At 38.6% G+C, this 17,662-nt stretch overlaps 1 protein-coding gene across 6 annotated transcripts in view; it reads right to left on the reverse strand.

The window, feature by feature from the left end:
- Positions 1-17,662, reverse strand: part of ESR1 (estrogen receptor 1) — a 305,869-nt gene that overhangs the window by 197,946 nt on the left and 90,261 nt on the right. For 3 of the 6 annotated variants that reach the window (XM_056567295.1, XM_056567298.1, XM_056567301.1), the window contains exon 2: positions 4,649-5,164. In XM_056567295.1, the coding sequence (XP_056423270.1) occupies positions 4,649-5,088 (440 nt within the window). In that variant the 5' untranslated portion in view covers positions 5,089-5,164. Of the gene's footprint in view, positions 1-4,648; positions 5,165-7,322; positions 7,484-11,920; positions 11,939-17,662 lie in introns of those variants that run through there. The other 3 variants (XM_056567297.1, XM_056567300.1, XM_056567296.1) reach the window with 3 other exon arrangements.

Below are 17,662 nucleotides of genomic sequence, written 5' to 3' on the forward strand. Positions count from 1 at the left end.
CAGTTGTGGCATCAGTTGCGTCAAGATCTAGGCTGAGTATTATAAATGGCATGTGGTAGACATGGGACCCTATGACAGATTTTTAATTGGGGTCCATAAGCTACATTTTTGCACAGATTTTGTGTGAGTAATTAACACATTTGCCCTATAGTGGCTACTCTGGGTTAAACAGGAGGAACATTTCCAATGTCAGCAGTGTTTACAAGGGGGCATTATTTTCTGGTTTTAACAACCCCCTTGAGTCCCTTTTAACTGTTCGAGAATTCTTAGTTTCTCAGGATAGAAGATGTCAGTGGCTGCTGGGGAGCCGGCAGTCACAGGCATCTTCTATCTACACTGGCATCTTCTATCTACTATCTACAGGTGGTAGCCTACCTATTATGTGCGGAGGGGGAACTTTTACTGGGGGGCCTATATATTGGGGAAACTACCTACTGGGGGCTTATACTTGGGAGACTACTTACTGGTGGCACTTACCTACATACTGGGGGAATGGAACAGGACACCAAGTGGGCATTATCATTTTTTTGGGCAAGGTAGGAAGGGTGCTAGAAAAGTGCTAAGCCTAAGATGTCTGGCAGTTTCTGCAGAGTTGTGACTGGCAGTCTGGGCCTAATGGACACACCACTATTGAAAGGTTACTGACTCTGATTACAGATGGTGTCAATTGTAAGTCATTGGATGTAACTGTAATCATTTTCTAAGACTGTGTAGAGCTGGTACCTACAACTGTATGGTAGGATATTGGTCTGTATATAGAATTTTATATTTAGTAACAGTATGATGATTATATGTGGTCATTATATGGAAAAATTATTTTTTTAACACCCCGCCCTCTTGAGAAAATCCTGCATAAGCCCCTGTCCAATGTAATTTACATTCTGCTTATGCTGCTTGCTGCTAGGCAACCACCTGAACATATTCAGGTAATATTTATAATGTAAAACACTAAATATTATATACTGGCGAGTCTGAAGGTCTATTACTAATACAAAGGGAAACTGTGAGGATTTACCTTTCGGCTGGCTTCACAAATAGTATTATACACTGTATTTGGTCAGTATTTTAGTTAGTCTTTTTAAACGAAACCAGAAATGGATCAAAAACACAGGAAAGGTGCATATTACTATTCCATTACAGTTTTCTCATATTCTGTTCCACTCCTGGTTTTTACTATAAATACTGATCAAAATACTGAGAGTGTCTAAATACTGATAAAAATACTGTGTGTGTGAATTCAGCCTTAAAATTATAGTCTGAATATTTTAAAGAAATTAACATTTAAAAGAAATGCCTTTGTTGTACCAAGTGATCTGCTAAGAACCAACAAATCAACATATAACAATCACCTAGAGATTACTTGATCCCTTATTTAATTTTCGGAGTAAATACAGGATACTGTATAGTGTACGGTACTCTCTTTCTACTTTGTGTATACCTCTCTGAAGAAGGCAGTTTAAAACACCTTAGTTTTTTCCTCTATTGCAATGGCCCCCAACCAGTGGCTTGCAACCCACTGCTGTGTGGCTCGCAATAGGAGTCATATGTCATGAACATATGTTAGTTGGGCATTATTGCAAACATGGGGGAGAATCATCAAAACCTGTGCTGAGGAAAAGTTACTTATGGGCAACCGTTTGACTTTTCCTCTGCACAAGATTTGATGAATCTCTCTCAAAGTTACCAGAAAGCAGTGTTAATTTTCATTGTAAAATACTAATGTCAAATTTATATAAAAATATTTATCAACAAACATTTTCAATTCATTATTTCTTTTTTTTTTTCTCAACAGTTACATTTTTTTTATTAACCACTTTTGAGAGGCTCCTGACCTCTTTAATGTGTAATAAAATACAAAAAGTTGGGGACCCCTGCTGTAAAGTGCCAAACCTTTTCCCAATGCAGGACACAAATATGCGCACTGGAGGTTTTAACAAATGTGCAGTGTTACAGAAACACTACCGATACAACCAACAACTGTATTCAGCTTAATGTAGGGCTTAAGAGAGCAGTACACGATGCAAGGTTTCAATGAGAGAATCTTTATGTCAGGCATCATTCCATTGAGGGCCCCATGGCACATCATTGTGTGTCAGCTTTGGTTGGACTGTTCCTTTAAATGTCAAAACTATGAAATTAATGCATTTTAACATTTTACATATATATTCAATGTGATTCCAAGCTGTCATAGTGGCTACTTGCATACAAATATGACAAAATATTACAATTCTTAATACCGAATATGTAAGGGGCAACCAATATCTTCTAGCAGAAGTTATAATAGTTACCTGTTTTTGGTTTTACTAGAAATCATACTTATTTCTTAGTTTAAGGAACATCTAAGACTATGTAAAACCAGTTTAACTGTAGTGAAACTCTGCTTTAATCCTCTATTACTTTACTATTTTGTTTTCCTATATGAAATAATGGTCGAAACTGTCAAAGTGAAGCAAAAAGTGCATTTTATTTACAAGCAGTAAATGTTCCAAAATATGTCAAATACACTGACGTAAACCAAAGCTATAAATGTGTGTGTGGTTTAGTAATAAATGTAGATAGAATAGATTAGTAATAACGTGTTTTCTGCTGGTATTTTGTAAAAGCATCTGGCATCCATGTTCGGTTGAACCACATGGCAACCACAGACATTCTACAAAAGAATCAAACATTCCATAATAAATAAACCATTTGGGAATGAAAACTAAAGCCAAGCATTTTATATGATACCTCAATACTGTTTATCCCATAACTAGTTTTACTATTTCTACTATTACTACTGCTAATGCTACTAATAATAATAATACAATCGTACATAATACTGATGATCATATTAATAATAATAATGATAATCATATAATATCAATAAAAATGAAAATAATAACAATAATAATTGTAATAATACAAGTGACTGTAAAAATGTTTGCAGGACTGTAAACTGACATAGAGGGGTTAATGCCAGCATGAAAAACAAAGCTCACTTTGTCACAATGACCTGATGCCATCTGGTAGGTTTACACATCATGCGCATTAAACAATATTATTACTACAAAATGTGTCAGAAAGCCTTTTGCTCACGTTATACAAGTTATCATTCTTGCCCATTATATATTTGTATATTGTATAATATATTCATAAGACACCTAGGTTCTCATACATATACACACACACATATATACATATACACACACACACAATGAATGTCTTTGATGTCGTTTCTTGTGAAAATATTTGTAATAAATAATTAACAAATAAAACAGAAATGTCATGAATTGGTTTGTATGTAATTATGGGTTTTTAGAAATTGTAAAAAAACTCATTCAAGTTATTCATTTTTGTTTTCCATGTCTAATGGTTCAGAAAAATAAAATCAAAAATAGAATTCTTTGAAAATGACAAATTTCTAGAAATAAAATGGAAGTCACAACAAATACGTCTGTCTGCAATTACTTGTCTGCTCTTCCTTGAAATGAAATTATTATGCCAATTAAGTCGGCACCAGAGTTCTCAAGAAATCTGCATCGCTCCAGTGTAAAGGTTTTCAAAAGAGCTCCATAATAGGTGAGATCTACGAACGCATGGACAGTCATATTACAGCAAGAGTTACAGAAACTAATTTGCCTTACTCTATTAAATGACATCTCTAAAGTCATCACATGGGGCATATCCTCAGTTTAATGTAATGTTTATTGATCAGTTTGGTTCAGATTTACACTATGAATTCTAGATAGAGATACCATGGATAATGTATTCACCAATATCTACGCCTCATGTTTTCTGTGCATAATGTCTCCTGTTGAATATAGATCCGTAATGTTTTATGCATTAGCAACAAATCTTTTACCTTAACTGCACCAATCTGTGTGAGCATGCCACTTAACTACTCGCTCTCTATGTATCTCTTGTTATACCATACATATTAATGTTGGTTCTTTCTTGTTGGAAGAATGACGAGACAGAGGGGATATGATAGAAACTTGTAAATACATAAAGGGAATTAACACACTAAAGGAGGAGCGTATATTTAAAAGAAGAAAAATTACCACAAGCGGACATAGTTTTAAATTCATGGGGAAAAGGTTTATGAAGTAATATCAAGAAATATTTCTTACTGAAGGAGTAGGGAATGCATGGAAAAGCCTTCCTGCAGAAGTGGTAGCTTCCAATACAGTGAAGGAGTTTAAGCATGTATGGGATAGGCATAAGGCTATCCTTCATATAAGATATGGCCAGGTACTTCTGATAGTATGCAGGATATTGGGTAGACTAGATGGGCTGTATGGTTCTTATAAAAAGAAACTTCTAAAAACTTTCAAAAACGTTTAAAATAATTTGTATCACAAAAATAGGGGTTGATAGTACAGTGACGTTCAATTTCAGATTTTTCTAGATTGCTTCAAAGAGGCTTTGTAAAGGAAAACGTGCCTAAAAAGTGAAGTCGTTGAGCTTCATTTATCAGTGTGGCTTTAAGGGTTTACTTTACACAAGAAAGTAATGGGCTGCAAATAGGTGGTAGATATTTATGCTTTAATATGTAGAACGGAATAGGGGTGAAGATTTTCTGCACTGAAATGTACTTGTATTAAATGTCTGTAGACAAACGAAGAAATGACAGGAGTTATAGAAAGAATTTAATAAAATGTAATCTTACCTGTAGTATGTTGGTGGTGCTGCTTCTCTTACTCCAAAGGAGTTCTGTTCACTCTCCAGGTAGTACGGTACCTGTTGGCCATGGTGATGGATAAACGGTGATATCTGTGGGGCTGTTTGCAGAAAAACCACTGGACTTGGTGGCACATTGTTCAAGGAATGAAGTCCAGCCAGGCTGCTTGATCCGAATGTTTCAGAACTGGCTGCATAGCTTAAGCTGGCAGAACTGTAAACTGGTGCAGTAGCAGCAGTAAAGTCATAAGAAGTGCCCTCTGGGTAGTTAAAAATCCCCGTCCTATTGCTCTCCACATACATTTCACCGAGGGGTCTCTCTAGTGAAGGTAACTTCAGTGGTGGTCTGCTTATTGTTTCCAATTCTGAGGCTTGTATCTGATGCAACAAGGTTATTCCAGAGGTTTTGCTGTGGAGGGGCATGGTCATAACTATTAGCAGCGAGAACGTGGCATGGCTGTTGACCGTCTACTTGCCAGGTTAGAGTCAGCACATGGAGAGACACCTGAGAACAGAACACAACCTGATGTTAGTCTGATCAGCACTCATGCTGTAGCTCAGCACTGCACAGGTATTCAGCAAGCTCTAAAAAAAAAAAGGAGGAGGTACAAATGAAAGCAGAACACACCACATAAAAAATCCAACCTCCTTTCTCCTAACTGATTCTTTCTCTTCCTAACCTAGAGTCATTCTTGTCGAAGTTAATCCACACACTGTTGTTGGCAGCATACCAAGCGCTGATGTTTTTAATTGACATTGGTATGTCACATCTGTGTGTCACAACTGGAATATTTTAGCTATGATTTTTTTCTAGGTTGCTTTCCCTTTTACTGTTAGTTTTTCACGTAGTTTAATATTGTACCCCTCCTCCACACCAATATTCATACAACCATCATTTCTACACTCCTAGAAAAAAAATTCTTTTTGAACATGACTTATCTTGTTTAATGTGATATGTGAAGGAAAACACTAAATGTTACTTGTCTGACCCTGACTATGATTTGCATGTAGCAGAGATGAACCAAAGCAATATAGCACATACAGTATGCTATCTTTTCATTCACTGGCCTTGACAATGTTTTCCTCTGAATGCATGATTCCATCAGAACAGTGTCCAGAAAATAATACTTACAGAGGTTATTCAGAACGTCACATGGCAGCTCCGTGCAGACTTTTTTTTTTATATATATAACAGACACAACTGTATACTATATTTGTTTGTAGCAACTTGTTGCATGCAACTTATAAATTACCTTGAACTTGGCATGCCCTTGAGAGCAGAGAATTTTTAGATCAATGGCACAGAATGTTGTGAAGCTGACCAGAACAATGAACGGTTAGTTAGCACTCACATAATATAACCGTTATCCACCGTTTAGAAACATCAATAATTGGTTATCCCAAAAACACCACTGACAAAGTACATAAACATGCATAATATTTACAGCATTATAATATTGTTCTGCTAGGAAGTGAACCAGAGTTTGCAATCAAATTTATTTATTTTTGCATGTTTTAGCAACATGATTATAGATAAAAATGGCAAAGTGCGTAATATCTAGGAATATGTCTAGATATAATGTCAATGTCAGGCTGTACAGTGGGTTTGACCCTCAATGCTCTCAGACCATACATTACGGACTTGTATAAATAACATGGGTCATCCATACAGTCATGGTACCATTAAGCCCACTGTATTGCAGCACTAAACCATCTAGGCCATGCTACAGGCCACAGGGCAGCTGATATATACTGGACAATAATTATATATATATATATGGATATTAATTCCTCCTTATGCTGGCATCTACCACAGCCCCTCCAAGTCATCTCTCAGGGTCAAAGCCTTTCACAATCCAAGCAGACTTCCCAGAACAAACTTCTTCCAGAGCTAAAAGTATGCTCAGCCTATGCCGCTTTAGTGAGAGCCCACACAGAACCTTGTAAGAAAATTATTCAAACCTCCAGACACCAGGGCTATCATAAAGTACATGCCACTACAATGCCCACCCAAGTCATACACTATTGATGGACACACCTAGGCTTAATTACATAGACCAGTCTAAAGTGGAACAATAATACTCTTTTTCCCTTTTGGCATCAAAATACTAATAGCAGGCTCTAACCTAACCCACAGGCTGTGTTTTACCAAGCTCACCTGGCAGTGCATGTGGCTTCAGACATACAGACTGATCTTACTTCCTGCTATCAGCTACTTATATCTCCTTCTGGTTTCCACTACAACAGTCATCTATTGGCGCAGCAAATATTACTGCATAAACACTGATATTTTGTACAATAACAAAAGAAACAGAAGGCACTGTCAGAATCAAAAACTTTTTATATGTTGTATATAGAGATGAGCGAACTTACAGTAAATTCGATTCGTCATGAACTTCTCGGCTCGGCAGTTGATGACTTATCCTGCATCAAATTAGTTCAGCCTTCAGGTGCTCCGGTGGGCTGGAAAAGGTGGATACATTCCTAGGAAAGAATCTCCTAGGACTGTATCCACGTTTTCCAGCCCACAGGAGAACCTGAAAGTTGAACTAATTTATGCAGGAAAAGTCATCAACTGCCGAGCCGAGAAGTTCGTGACAAATCGAATTTACTGTAAATTCGCTCATCTCTAGTTGTATATCTTGGCAATATATTAACCTTACCCTTATAATATACTTCATAAAAATGTTAACTCCTTTATAAAACTCATGGCTTATAAAGAAGACCACTTGGGGTCCCTATACCATTCAAAACATGGTCCTGTCCAGCTGCAGCATCATCTTTGTCACAGGCTGTGCTCACTCCGGTCCTATCAGATTGCAGTCTGAAAACAGAGAGGAAGGGGATTGCTTGTTTTAGTTTTCATAGGCCTTTTCAAAAATGAAAGAAGCGATCTGATTGGTTGCTATGGGAAACTAGTCAGCTTTTCCTCTGCACAGGTTTTGATAAAACTCTACCATGCAGTCTTTTAAATAGGGAGTAGGAATATCATTTACTGCTAAATAATACAGATGAGACTAAGGATTACAAAATTTAAGATAGGGCTCTGGGCACCAATATATTGATTTGTTACTACAGATGTGATCATCCTTATCTTCACTATCCTGACGAATTCTAATTTCTCACAGAATCAGTTCAACACACCATCACAACATGCTATAAAAAAAAGGTTCATTTATATAACAATCGCTGGGTGTCCATACCTAGACAATCATGGTATATACACTTAGATATGTGTTTTATACAATCATGTATTAGTGAAAAGTTGGAGATCTCAGGATAAGAATTTAAAGATACGTTAAAATGGTTCTTATCTGTATGCACACTTGCTGGTGTCTTTTGTATGTACAAGGGTATATTCACAGGCAGCATGTTACTATATGGATTTCTGTTAGGCCATGTTCACACGTCCGGAATGTCCACACGGAAAATCTCAGTGTGGACCTTCCAGAGACTGCCATTCTATAGCCGCCATGGTGCTGACACTAGGACTGCACAGGAATGCGCTGTCTCATAGACTGCTGAGCATTCTGTGTGGAGTCCGCAGAAAGAATGAACAGGTTAATTCTTTCCACTAATATGGCAATGGAGCAGCTCACATTTACGCACTGACCGAGGTGGATTGGGCAATACACCTATACCCCAGGTGTGTAAATTTGGAAAAAATATATTAGAAAAAGAGGAGCCCCCACTCGAGGGCAGTGATAATGTACATTGTAGATTATGAATTTAATAAGATTGGCTGAGACCGTGCTTCAATTAACAAAAAGAATAAAATGTATTAAAATATCAAATGCATATAAATTCCCCTCACAGGGCCCTTGTGGGAGGAATGATCACATCAATAACATATAATGCAATAGAGATTTATCAAAAATAAAATAATAGCAGCTGCCAAGTAGTCCGAAAATGTGACCAATAATCCGGCACTGTTGATTATCTGATAGTCCGGAAATATACTAACTTTCAGTCTAGCAATGGAATATAGTGCAATAGTGAAAAGAAATGTCCAAATTTAATAATGAATAGGCCACTGGTAAAAGAAAAAGATTTATATTACCGCTGTCTCTGCTGTCTCCTCTCGCTTGGTAAGCGGGTGTATTTTTCTGACCTCTGACCTGTATGCGCTTTCATGTGCCAAGCTCGGCTGGTCCAGACAGCGCTGGACCCGGTGTGCTGGAGCCGGTGTTTGCCGTGCAGTTGCTCCAAGGATCTATGCGGGCAGACTGATGGTATTGCCTCGTGGCAGAGGCGTCTGGCATAAGGAGTCTTTGGGAGACAGGAGCGGGTACAGGAAATCCCAGGAGAGGCAGGAAATTCAAGCAAGTTTATTCTTTCTGCGGACACTGAAAATGTGATTTCCGTGCCAGAAACATCTTGCAGGGAAATTCTGCCATGTGCACAACACAGCAGATTCCTGTTGAATTGTGCTCCGAAATATCCTGTGAAATCTCCCGTTGCGCTCGGAAATCTTCCATGGAATGTGGAATTCCCCATCGAAATACCATACGTGTGAACATAGCCTTAGCCTCATATAGATAAATTAGATAATTGCTGAAATTTCTGCAATTATAGCCTTACAAAGATAATTGTACTGCTTGCTTGACATGAGTTATTGGATACTGCCCAATTTTTGATAATTCGTTCTGCAGAAAGAGAATTTGTCAGCTGTATTTTCAAGGATCTGCAGACACTGTGGGATAGCGGCATTACGAAATACAATTAACCCCACAAAAAATAAGCCCCAATGTAGATAAAAAAGTGAAAGAGTTATGGCTCTTAGAAAACAAGGAGGAAAAAATACAAGCGCAAATACGAAAATTGGCTGTGTACTCAAAGGTTTAAAAAAATATAGGGGATATTTATCAGAGCTGGTGCAGAGTAACAGCGGAGCAGTTGCCCATAGTAACCAGTCAGATTATAGGTTTCATTTTCCAAGGTCTTTTTTAAAATGAAAGAAACCATCCGATTGGTTGCTATCGGCAACTGTGCCTCCCTTCCTCTGCACAAGATCTGATAAATCTCCCTCATAAAGCTTGAAAAAAAATTGCTTTGGGGCTACCAAATTGTTATTTGCTGGAGGGCGATTGTTTTTATTGCCACCATTATTTATTACGTATGGCTTTTTATCTCATTTTATTTTGAGGAACTAGATGACCAATTATGGCAATTAAAGGGGTATTCCAGTAAAAAAAAAAAAAAAAATCATATCAACTGGTTCCAAAAAGTTAAACAGATTTGTAAATGACTTCTCATAAAAAAATCTTAATCTTCTAGTATTTATCAGCTGCTGAAGTTGAGTTGTTCTTTTCTGTCTTACAACAGTGCTCTCTGCTGACACCTCAGGAACTGTCCAGAGTAGGAGTAAAAGCCCATAGCAAACCTCTCATGCTCTGGACAGTTCCTGAGACAGACAGAGGTGTCAGCAGAGAGCACTGTTGTCTTACAAAAAAGAACAACTCAACTTTATCAGCTGATAAGTATTGGAAGGATTAAAATGTTTTAATAGAAGTAAGTTACAAATCTGTTTAACTTTCTGGAGCCAGTTGATATGAAAATAAAATGTTTTTTTACTGGTATACCCCTTTAAGTTTTTTTTACAGTGTTCACTGTCCAAAATAATAACGTGAGATCTCAATATTTCAGACATCTCTATATCCAGCAACACCACTGTTTTTATTGTTTAGATTTTTACATCATAAATAGGTTAAAATTAGTTTTTTGAGCTTTAAGGCTATGGTAGGTTCGCACTACAGAATTACTGAGCGGAATTCTGTTTTGAAATTCCACTCGGAAATTCCGATGCAGCAAAATCCTATTGCTGTTAATGGGATTCTGCTGCACAGTCCACACTATGGAATTTAAGGCAGCACTGAAACTCTGCCACCAAAAGAATGATCTTTGTAATTTTCTTTATGCAGAATCCATGTAGAATACATTGCTGGCTTGAATAGATCTCCTGCCGGAGATATTCCGTAGTGGAAACCTAGCATTGATATTTGGTTCTAATTTCTATGTTTTTAAAAATGTTACCAAGCTTTCTTGCAGCTGGTTGCATCCTAAATAGATGGCACTGAGTAGAAGCATTCCAGTCTGTCACGCTTGTATGTAGACCTCAAGGTAATGTCCATGCCAGTTCTGTGCCTATTTTTCAACATGGGTAGGGTTAGAAGCAGTTAAAATGGATATTTCTGTGGTGCAGGCTATAGATGCTGAGGGCAAAGGCAGTGGTGATCAAGGTGAGACATAGAGCTGAAAAGAGACAACCCAAGTGTATGGTTAAAGGGGCACTCAACTGTTTCAGGATTCGGAACATTTTGTTCCGAACGCTGAGTGAAGGCGCCGGGGCTTGTGATGTCATGGCCACACCTCCTCGTTTCATAAGGCCATGCCCCCTCAATGCAATTCTATGGTAGGGGGCATGTCGTCACGAGCCCCGTCACCCGCATGGTGAGACAGTGGAGTACCCCTTTAAAACAGAACACCTGAGAGTAAGTGGGTGAAAAGAACAGTAAAAGGGCCAAAGCTATAAAAAGACCTTCACTAAGATTCCTGGAGTTAACAAACCACTGTAACTTAAGAGAGTAAATGGAAGTGGAATTTATTATGGCTTGTACTCCAGTTTTCTGAAGGTACAACATTTGCAAACTTTTTTTTTTTGTAGTTTTACAATCTGCTCGAGACTTTTTAAAACGTTGTCAGAGCTTAGTGGGACCTTAACTTTAATTTACACCAAAATAATGTGTAAATTTGTAGACGTGATGTCAAAGCACTGCTCAACCAATCACTGGCAAGTGGCGCCGTTAGTTCCCACAGCAAAAAAATTTATGGGGTAGATTTATCAAAACCTATGTGGAGAAAAAGTGTCCCAGTGTCCCTTGGCAACCAATTAGATCATTTCTTTCTTTTTTTTTTAAATCCTCTGAAAGACAAAAGAAGCGAGCTGATTGGTTGCTAAGGTCAACTTTTCTTCTGCACAGGTTTTGATAAATCTCCCCCTATGTTCATTCAAAACCACATATTCAATGACTCAGCAGTGGTATTTTTATGTAAGTCCTAGTCTATCACTGTAAAGGGGGGTTATGTCACTGATCAAGATTTCCTAAAGGCCATTCAGAATCCTATTAGAATCCTGAATGAGGAAGTAGGTAGGTATATCAAAGGTATATATGATATCTAGTACACAACTTGGTTTGTATGCCAGTATATTTAAATTCATAGACAACTGGCTTTGTTATTTAGAGCAGTGATCAATCCTTACGTGTACATAATCATGGGGGAGATTTTTCTGTGCAGAGGAAAAGTTGCCTAGTTGCCCATAACAACCAATCAGATCACTTCTTTCATATTACACAGGTCTTTTTAAAAAAAAAAAAAAAAAATTTGATTGGTTGTTATGGGCAACTGGGCAACTTTTCTTCTGCGCGGGTTTTGATAAATCTCCCCCTATGTGAAATGTAGATAAAAGTTATACTAGGTAGTAGCATATTATCAGATAAAGACCACATCATGGGTATAAATATTGCTATAGCATTGTTTATAATAAAAGTGGATCAACATAAAGTTACACACAAAGACCATCTACAAATTTCAAATGTAATTAATCTCTGTGAGACCAGTTAAAGTAGCATTCTACACTCACACGCTCCATACAGATTATCAGCCTAAACCTGGGCTTTGTAAATGTGGCAAACAAATGCCTACAGGAGTACAAACTTAAATCTATATTGCATTTGTTATCTCTTCTTGGTGCAGAGTCATCAGATGCCTAATAAGACACATGGTGGCATAACTCAAAAATATCTTGGCCACTTGTTGACTTTATATTACACTGCTTGTTAACCTCTTAAGGACGCAAGGCGTACCTGAACGCCCTGCACCCAGTCTTGGTGTTTAAAATATGGTCACGCCGTGACCCGCATCACAACAGGTCGGTCCCGGCTGCTAATGATAGATGGGACCCTGGGCTAATAGCGCGTGGCACAGATCGTTGTGCCGCGCGCTATTAACCCTTCAGACGCGGCGATCAACAAAAGTAAAAGCTTCCGGGCAGCTCACCTTGCTGCATCGCGTCCGATCGGTGTTTCATTGCTCCAAGCCTGAGCTACAGGCTTGAGCAATCGAGCCCCTAGAACGCTGATCCAAGCAAAGCTATGGCTTTGCAGGGATCTGTGTAAAAGATCAGTGTTTGCAGTGTTATAGGTCCCTATGGGAGCTATAACACTGCAAAAAAAAAGTGAAAAAAAAAGTTAATAAAGGTCATTTACCCCTTCCCTAATAAAAGTTTGAATCACCCCCCTTTTCCCATAAAAAAAAACTGTGTTAATAAAAATAAACATGTGTGTTATAGCCGCATGCGTAAATGTCCAAACTATAAAAATATATCGTTAATTAAACCGCATGGTCAATGGCGTACGTGCAAAAAATTCCAAAGTCCAAAATAGCGTATCTTTGGTCACTTTTTATATCATAAAAAATTTTATAAAAAGCGATCACAAAGTCCGATCAATGCAAAAATTGTACAGATAAAAACTTCAGAACACGGAGCAAAAAATTAGCCCACATACCGGCCCGTACGTGGACAAATAAAAAAGTTATAGGGGTCAGAAGATGACAATTTTAAACGTATACATTTTCCTGCATGTAGTTATGATTTTTTTCAGAAGTACGACAAAATCAAACCTATATAAGTAGGGTATCATTTTAATCGTATGTACCTACAGAATAAAGATAAGGTGTCATTTTTACCAAAAAATGCACTGCGTAGAAACAGAAGACCCCAAAAGTTACAAAATTACGTTTTTTCTTCAATTTGGTCGCACAATGAATTTTTTTTCCGTTTGGCCGTGGATTTTTTTGGTAAAATGACTAATGTCACTGCAAAAGTAGAATTAGTGGCGCAAAAAATAAGCCATCATATGGAATTTTATGTGCTAAATTTAAAGCGTTATGATTTTTAGAAGGTGATGAGGAAAAAATGAAAATGCAAAAACGGAAAAACGCTGAGTCCTTAAGGGGTTAAATGGTTAAATGGGCACTGTCACCAACTTTATTTTTTGATATGTTGTAGTATTTATGTACTACAACATATCTGTAATATATTTTCATTATTTATTTTTTCTTTATCAGGGTGATTTTTACGTTTGAAAACCGGCCACTAGGGGTCTCCCTCCTAGTGGCCGGCTGCAGCACGGCGTGAAGTCACGCCTGAATTCGGACCGATTGCGGACGGGCAATCGGTCCTAATTCATTTACACTGCGCTCGCTCCCTGCCTGTCAATCAGACAGGCGGGAGCGAGCGCATTGGCTCCCCGGCCACTCCTCCCACACCTCGAGCGCATTGGCTCCCCGGCCACTGGCTGGGAAGCCACTCCTCGCACATGTCGTCGCCGCCGCTGCCCCTGCATGCCTGCTGCCGGACTCTTCAGTATCAGTAAGTATGAGAGCGGGGTTCCGGGTTTCATAACGGGGGGGTTAGGGGGATGTGTGACGGAGGGAAAGGGGTAGCGCTGCATGGCACTTACTTATAGTTCATCTACACAGGGTGCCTCCAGCTGTTTCACTACTACAACAATAGATGTCAGGGCAAGCTGGGAGTTGTAGTGGTGAAACAGCTGGAGGCACCCTGTGTAGATGAACTTAGGGCGGAAGTCGGCCCCTGCAGGCATCAGTGACGTGGTGCCTGCTGGGGAAGTCTGCCTGGTAGTGAGCACATTACCAGGCAGACAAAAGTTATTTTTAATATAGTTAAAAAAAATTAAAAGCAGGGAGGGGGTTAGGGATAGATGTGCAATAGGCAGAGACAGGGAAAAAAAATATAGGAAGGTGGGAGCTACCCTTTAAGGGGTTAAACTGCTGAATTTATGATACGGCATGCACTCACCGTAACATTAGTATGTATGTTTCAAACTTTCAGTCAAGAGTGACCGAAGAAGGAAGAGGACATATATTTCTACCAACTCATGCTTTCTACTTACCCTAACCCACAATAATGGTCTAAGTCACATTTAATGACACAAAATGGGACTTAAAATTCCCTTGTATTTGTGTACATTTTCTGCCTATATTCCTGGGAGCAAAGGACTTTACCACACAGAATCTCTAAGTTTTGGACAACATTTTTTAACCCTTTTATTTTTGTACCTGTTTCTGCTCATCATGTACCTGTTTCTTCCCAAAATGTCCTTAATTTCTTTAAAGAGTACCTATCACCAAATAAAACTATTTAATATAGTGTTCCTTGCTTTTAACTCTGACGCAGGATGCATTTACGTCCTGTGCCGGCTCCCGCAATATAGCGCACGGGTAACGTGGTGACAACGCGTCATATTGGGTCGATCCCAGCAGCCATCAATGGCCAGCTCCCGCAGCTAATACCGGACATCACAGATCGCGGTGATGCCCGGTATTAACCCTTCAGACACGGCCATCAAAGTTGACCTCAGCATCTGAAGTGAAACCGAAAGCATCCCGGCAACTCAGTCAGGCTGTTCGGGACCGCCGCGGTGAATTTGCGGTGTCCCGAACAGCTTGCAGGACACCACGAGGATCCCTACCTGCCTCCTGTGTGCCCGATCACCGAATGACTGTTCCGTGCCTGAGATCCAGGCAGGAGAATTCAAGCGCCTATAACACTGATCAATGCCATGCTATTGCATGGTAGTGAACAGTGTAAGAGATCAGTGTGTGCAATGTTATAGTCCCCTATGGGGGCTATAACATTGCAAAAAAAAGAAAAAGAAAAGTTAAAAAAAGTGTTAATAAATGTGATTTAACGCCTTCCCTAATAATAATCAGAATCACTTTCCTTTTCCCGTAAAAAAACTATGTAAATAAAAAGAAATATAAATGTATGTGGTATCGCAGTGTGCGTAAATCTCCAAACTATAAAAATATATTGTTAATTAAACTGCGCGGTGAATAGCATACACGTAAAAAAGTCCAAAATATAGTATTTTTGGTCACTTTTTACACCATTAAAAAATGAATCAAAAGTGATCAAAAAGTCCAATCATAACAAAAATGGTTTCGATAAAAACTTCAGATCACGGCGCAAAAAATGAGCCCTCATACATTCCCATTTGTGGAAAAATAAAAAAGTTATAGGGGTCAGAAGAGGACATTTTTAAACGTATACATTTTCCTGCATGTAGTTATGATTTTTTTCCAAAAGTACGACAAAATAAAACCTATATAAGTAGGGTATCATTTTAACCGTAGGACCTACAGAATAATTATAAGGTGTAAATACCCAAAAATGCACTGCGTAAAAACGGAAGCCCCCCAAATTTACAAAATGGCATTTTCTTAAATTTTGTCGCTCAATGATTTTGGGTAAAATGACTAATTTCACTGCAAAGTAGAATTGGTGGTGCAAAAAATAAGCCATAATATGGATTTTTGGGTGGAAAATTGAAAGGGTTTTAAAAGGTAAGGAGGGAAAAAATGAAAATGCAAAAACTGAAAAACGCTGAGTCCTTAAGGGGTTAAAATTATCAAAATAAATATGTTTAAAAATGTAATAGAAAAAACGGCCACTAGGTGGCTCTGTTCTGTTCCCTGTCCCAATTAATACAGTGAGTTTGGTCTCCTCCCGGCCTGGCAGGAGACCAAACTCAGGTGTTTCTCTGCACTGAGCCTCACTGAAAGCTGAAAAAACCCTCACTGAAGATGCAAAGAGCCTCACTGAAACATGCACAGAGCTTGAGGTCTTCTATTCATCACAACACTGCAACAATCTGAGGGCGGAATTGGTCCCCCAGTAGGCTTCAGTGATGTCATGTCTGCTGGGAAACGCCCACTTTCTCCTACTGGGAGATTGCACGATGTGACCAAGAAGAAAGGTATGATACAGAGCTCTTTAAAGCTCTGACTTTTTCTTAAGGGTGGGTGGAGTGTTAGGAGTAGTTAGGGAACATAGCCTGGCTTAGTTTAGAAAAGTTTACATTGGTGACAGGTACTTTTTAATTTTGTAATTACTACTAAACACCAAAAACAAGCTTTTGCATCACTCTTAATTTTTGCATAATGATGATGAGTGTCTACTCTAAGCTTGAATATTCTATTAGTTGCCTGACTTTTAAGCCCAAAATTATAGGCCTACAATGTTTACCCCCTTGTCTCACCACTGGGGAGTCTGGATTTGACTGCTGATATTTATCCATGATGCAGCTCTGTATGGGAGATATACAGTGGGGATCAAAAGTTTGGCCACCCCAGGTAAAAATTTGTATTAATGTGCATAAAGAAGCCAAGGAAAGATGGAAAAATCTCCAAAAGGCATCAAATTACAGATTAGACATTCTTATAATATGTCAACAAAAGTTAGATTTTATTTCCATCATTTACACTTTCAAAATAACAGAAAACAAAAAAATGGCGTCTGCAAAAGTTTGGGCACCCTGCAGAATTTATAGCATGCACTGCCCCCTTTGCAAATCTGAGACCTGCCAGTGTCATGGATTGTTCTCAATCATCATCTGGGAAGACCAGGTGATGTCAATCTCAAAGATTTTAAATGCCCAGACTCATCTGACCTTGCCCCAACAATCAGCACCATGGGTTCTTCTAAGCAGTTGTCTAGAAATCTGAAACTGAAAATAGCTGACGCTCACAAAGCTGGAGAAGGCTATAAGAAGATAGAAAAACATTTTCAGATGTCAATATCCTCTGTTCGGAATGTAATTAGAAATGGCAGTCATCAGGAAGAGTGGAAGTTAAAGCAAGATCTGGAAGACCAAGAAAAATATCAGACAGAACAGCTCGCAGGATTGTGAGAAAAACAATTCAAAACCCACGTTTCACTACACAATCCCTCCAGAAAGATCTGGCAGACACTGGAGTTGTGGTACACTATTCCACTATAAAGAGATACTTGTACAAATATGGTTTTCATGGAAGAGTCATCAGAAGAAAACCTCTTCTACGTCCTCACAACAAAAATCAGGGTTTGAACTTTGCAAATGAACATATAGACAAGGCTGATGCATTTTGGAAACAAGTT

Source organism: Hyla sarda, chromosome 3 (assembly GCF_029499605.1).
Source record: "Hyla sarda isolate aHylSar1 chromosome 3, aHylSar1.hap1, whole genome shotgun sequence".
NCBI lineage: Eukaryota > Metazoa > Chordata > Amphibia > Anura > Hylidae > Hyla > Hyla sarda.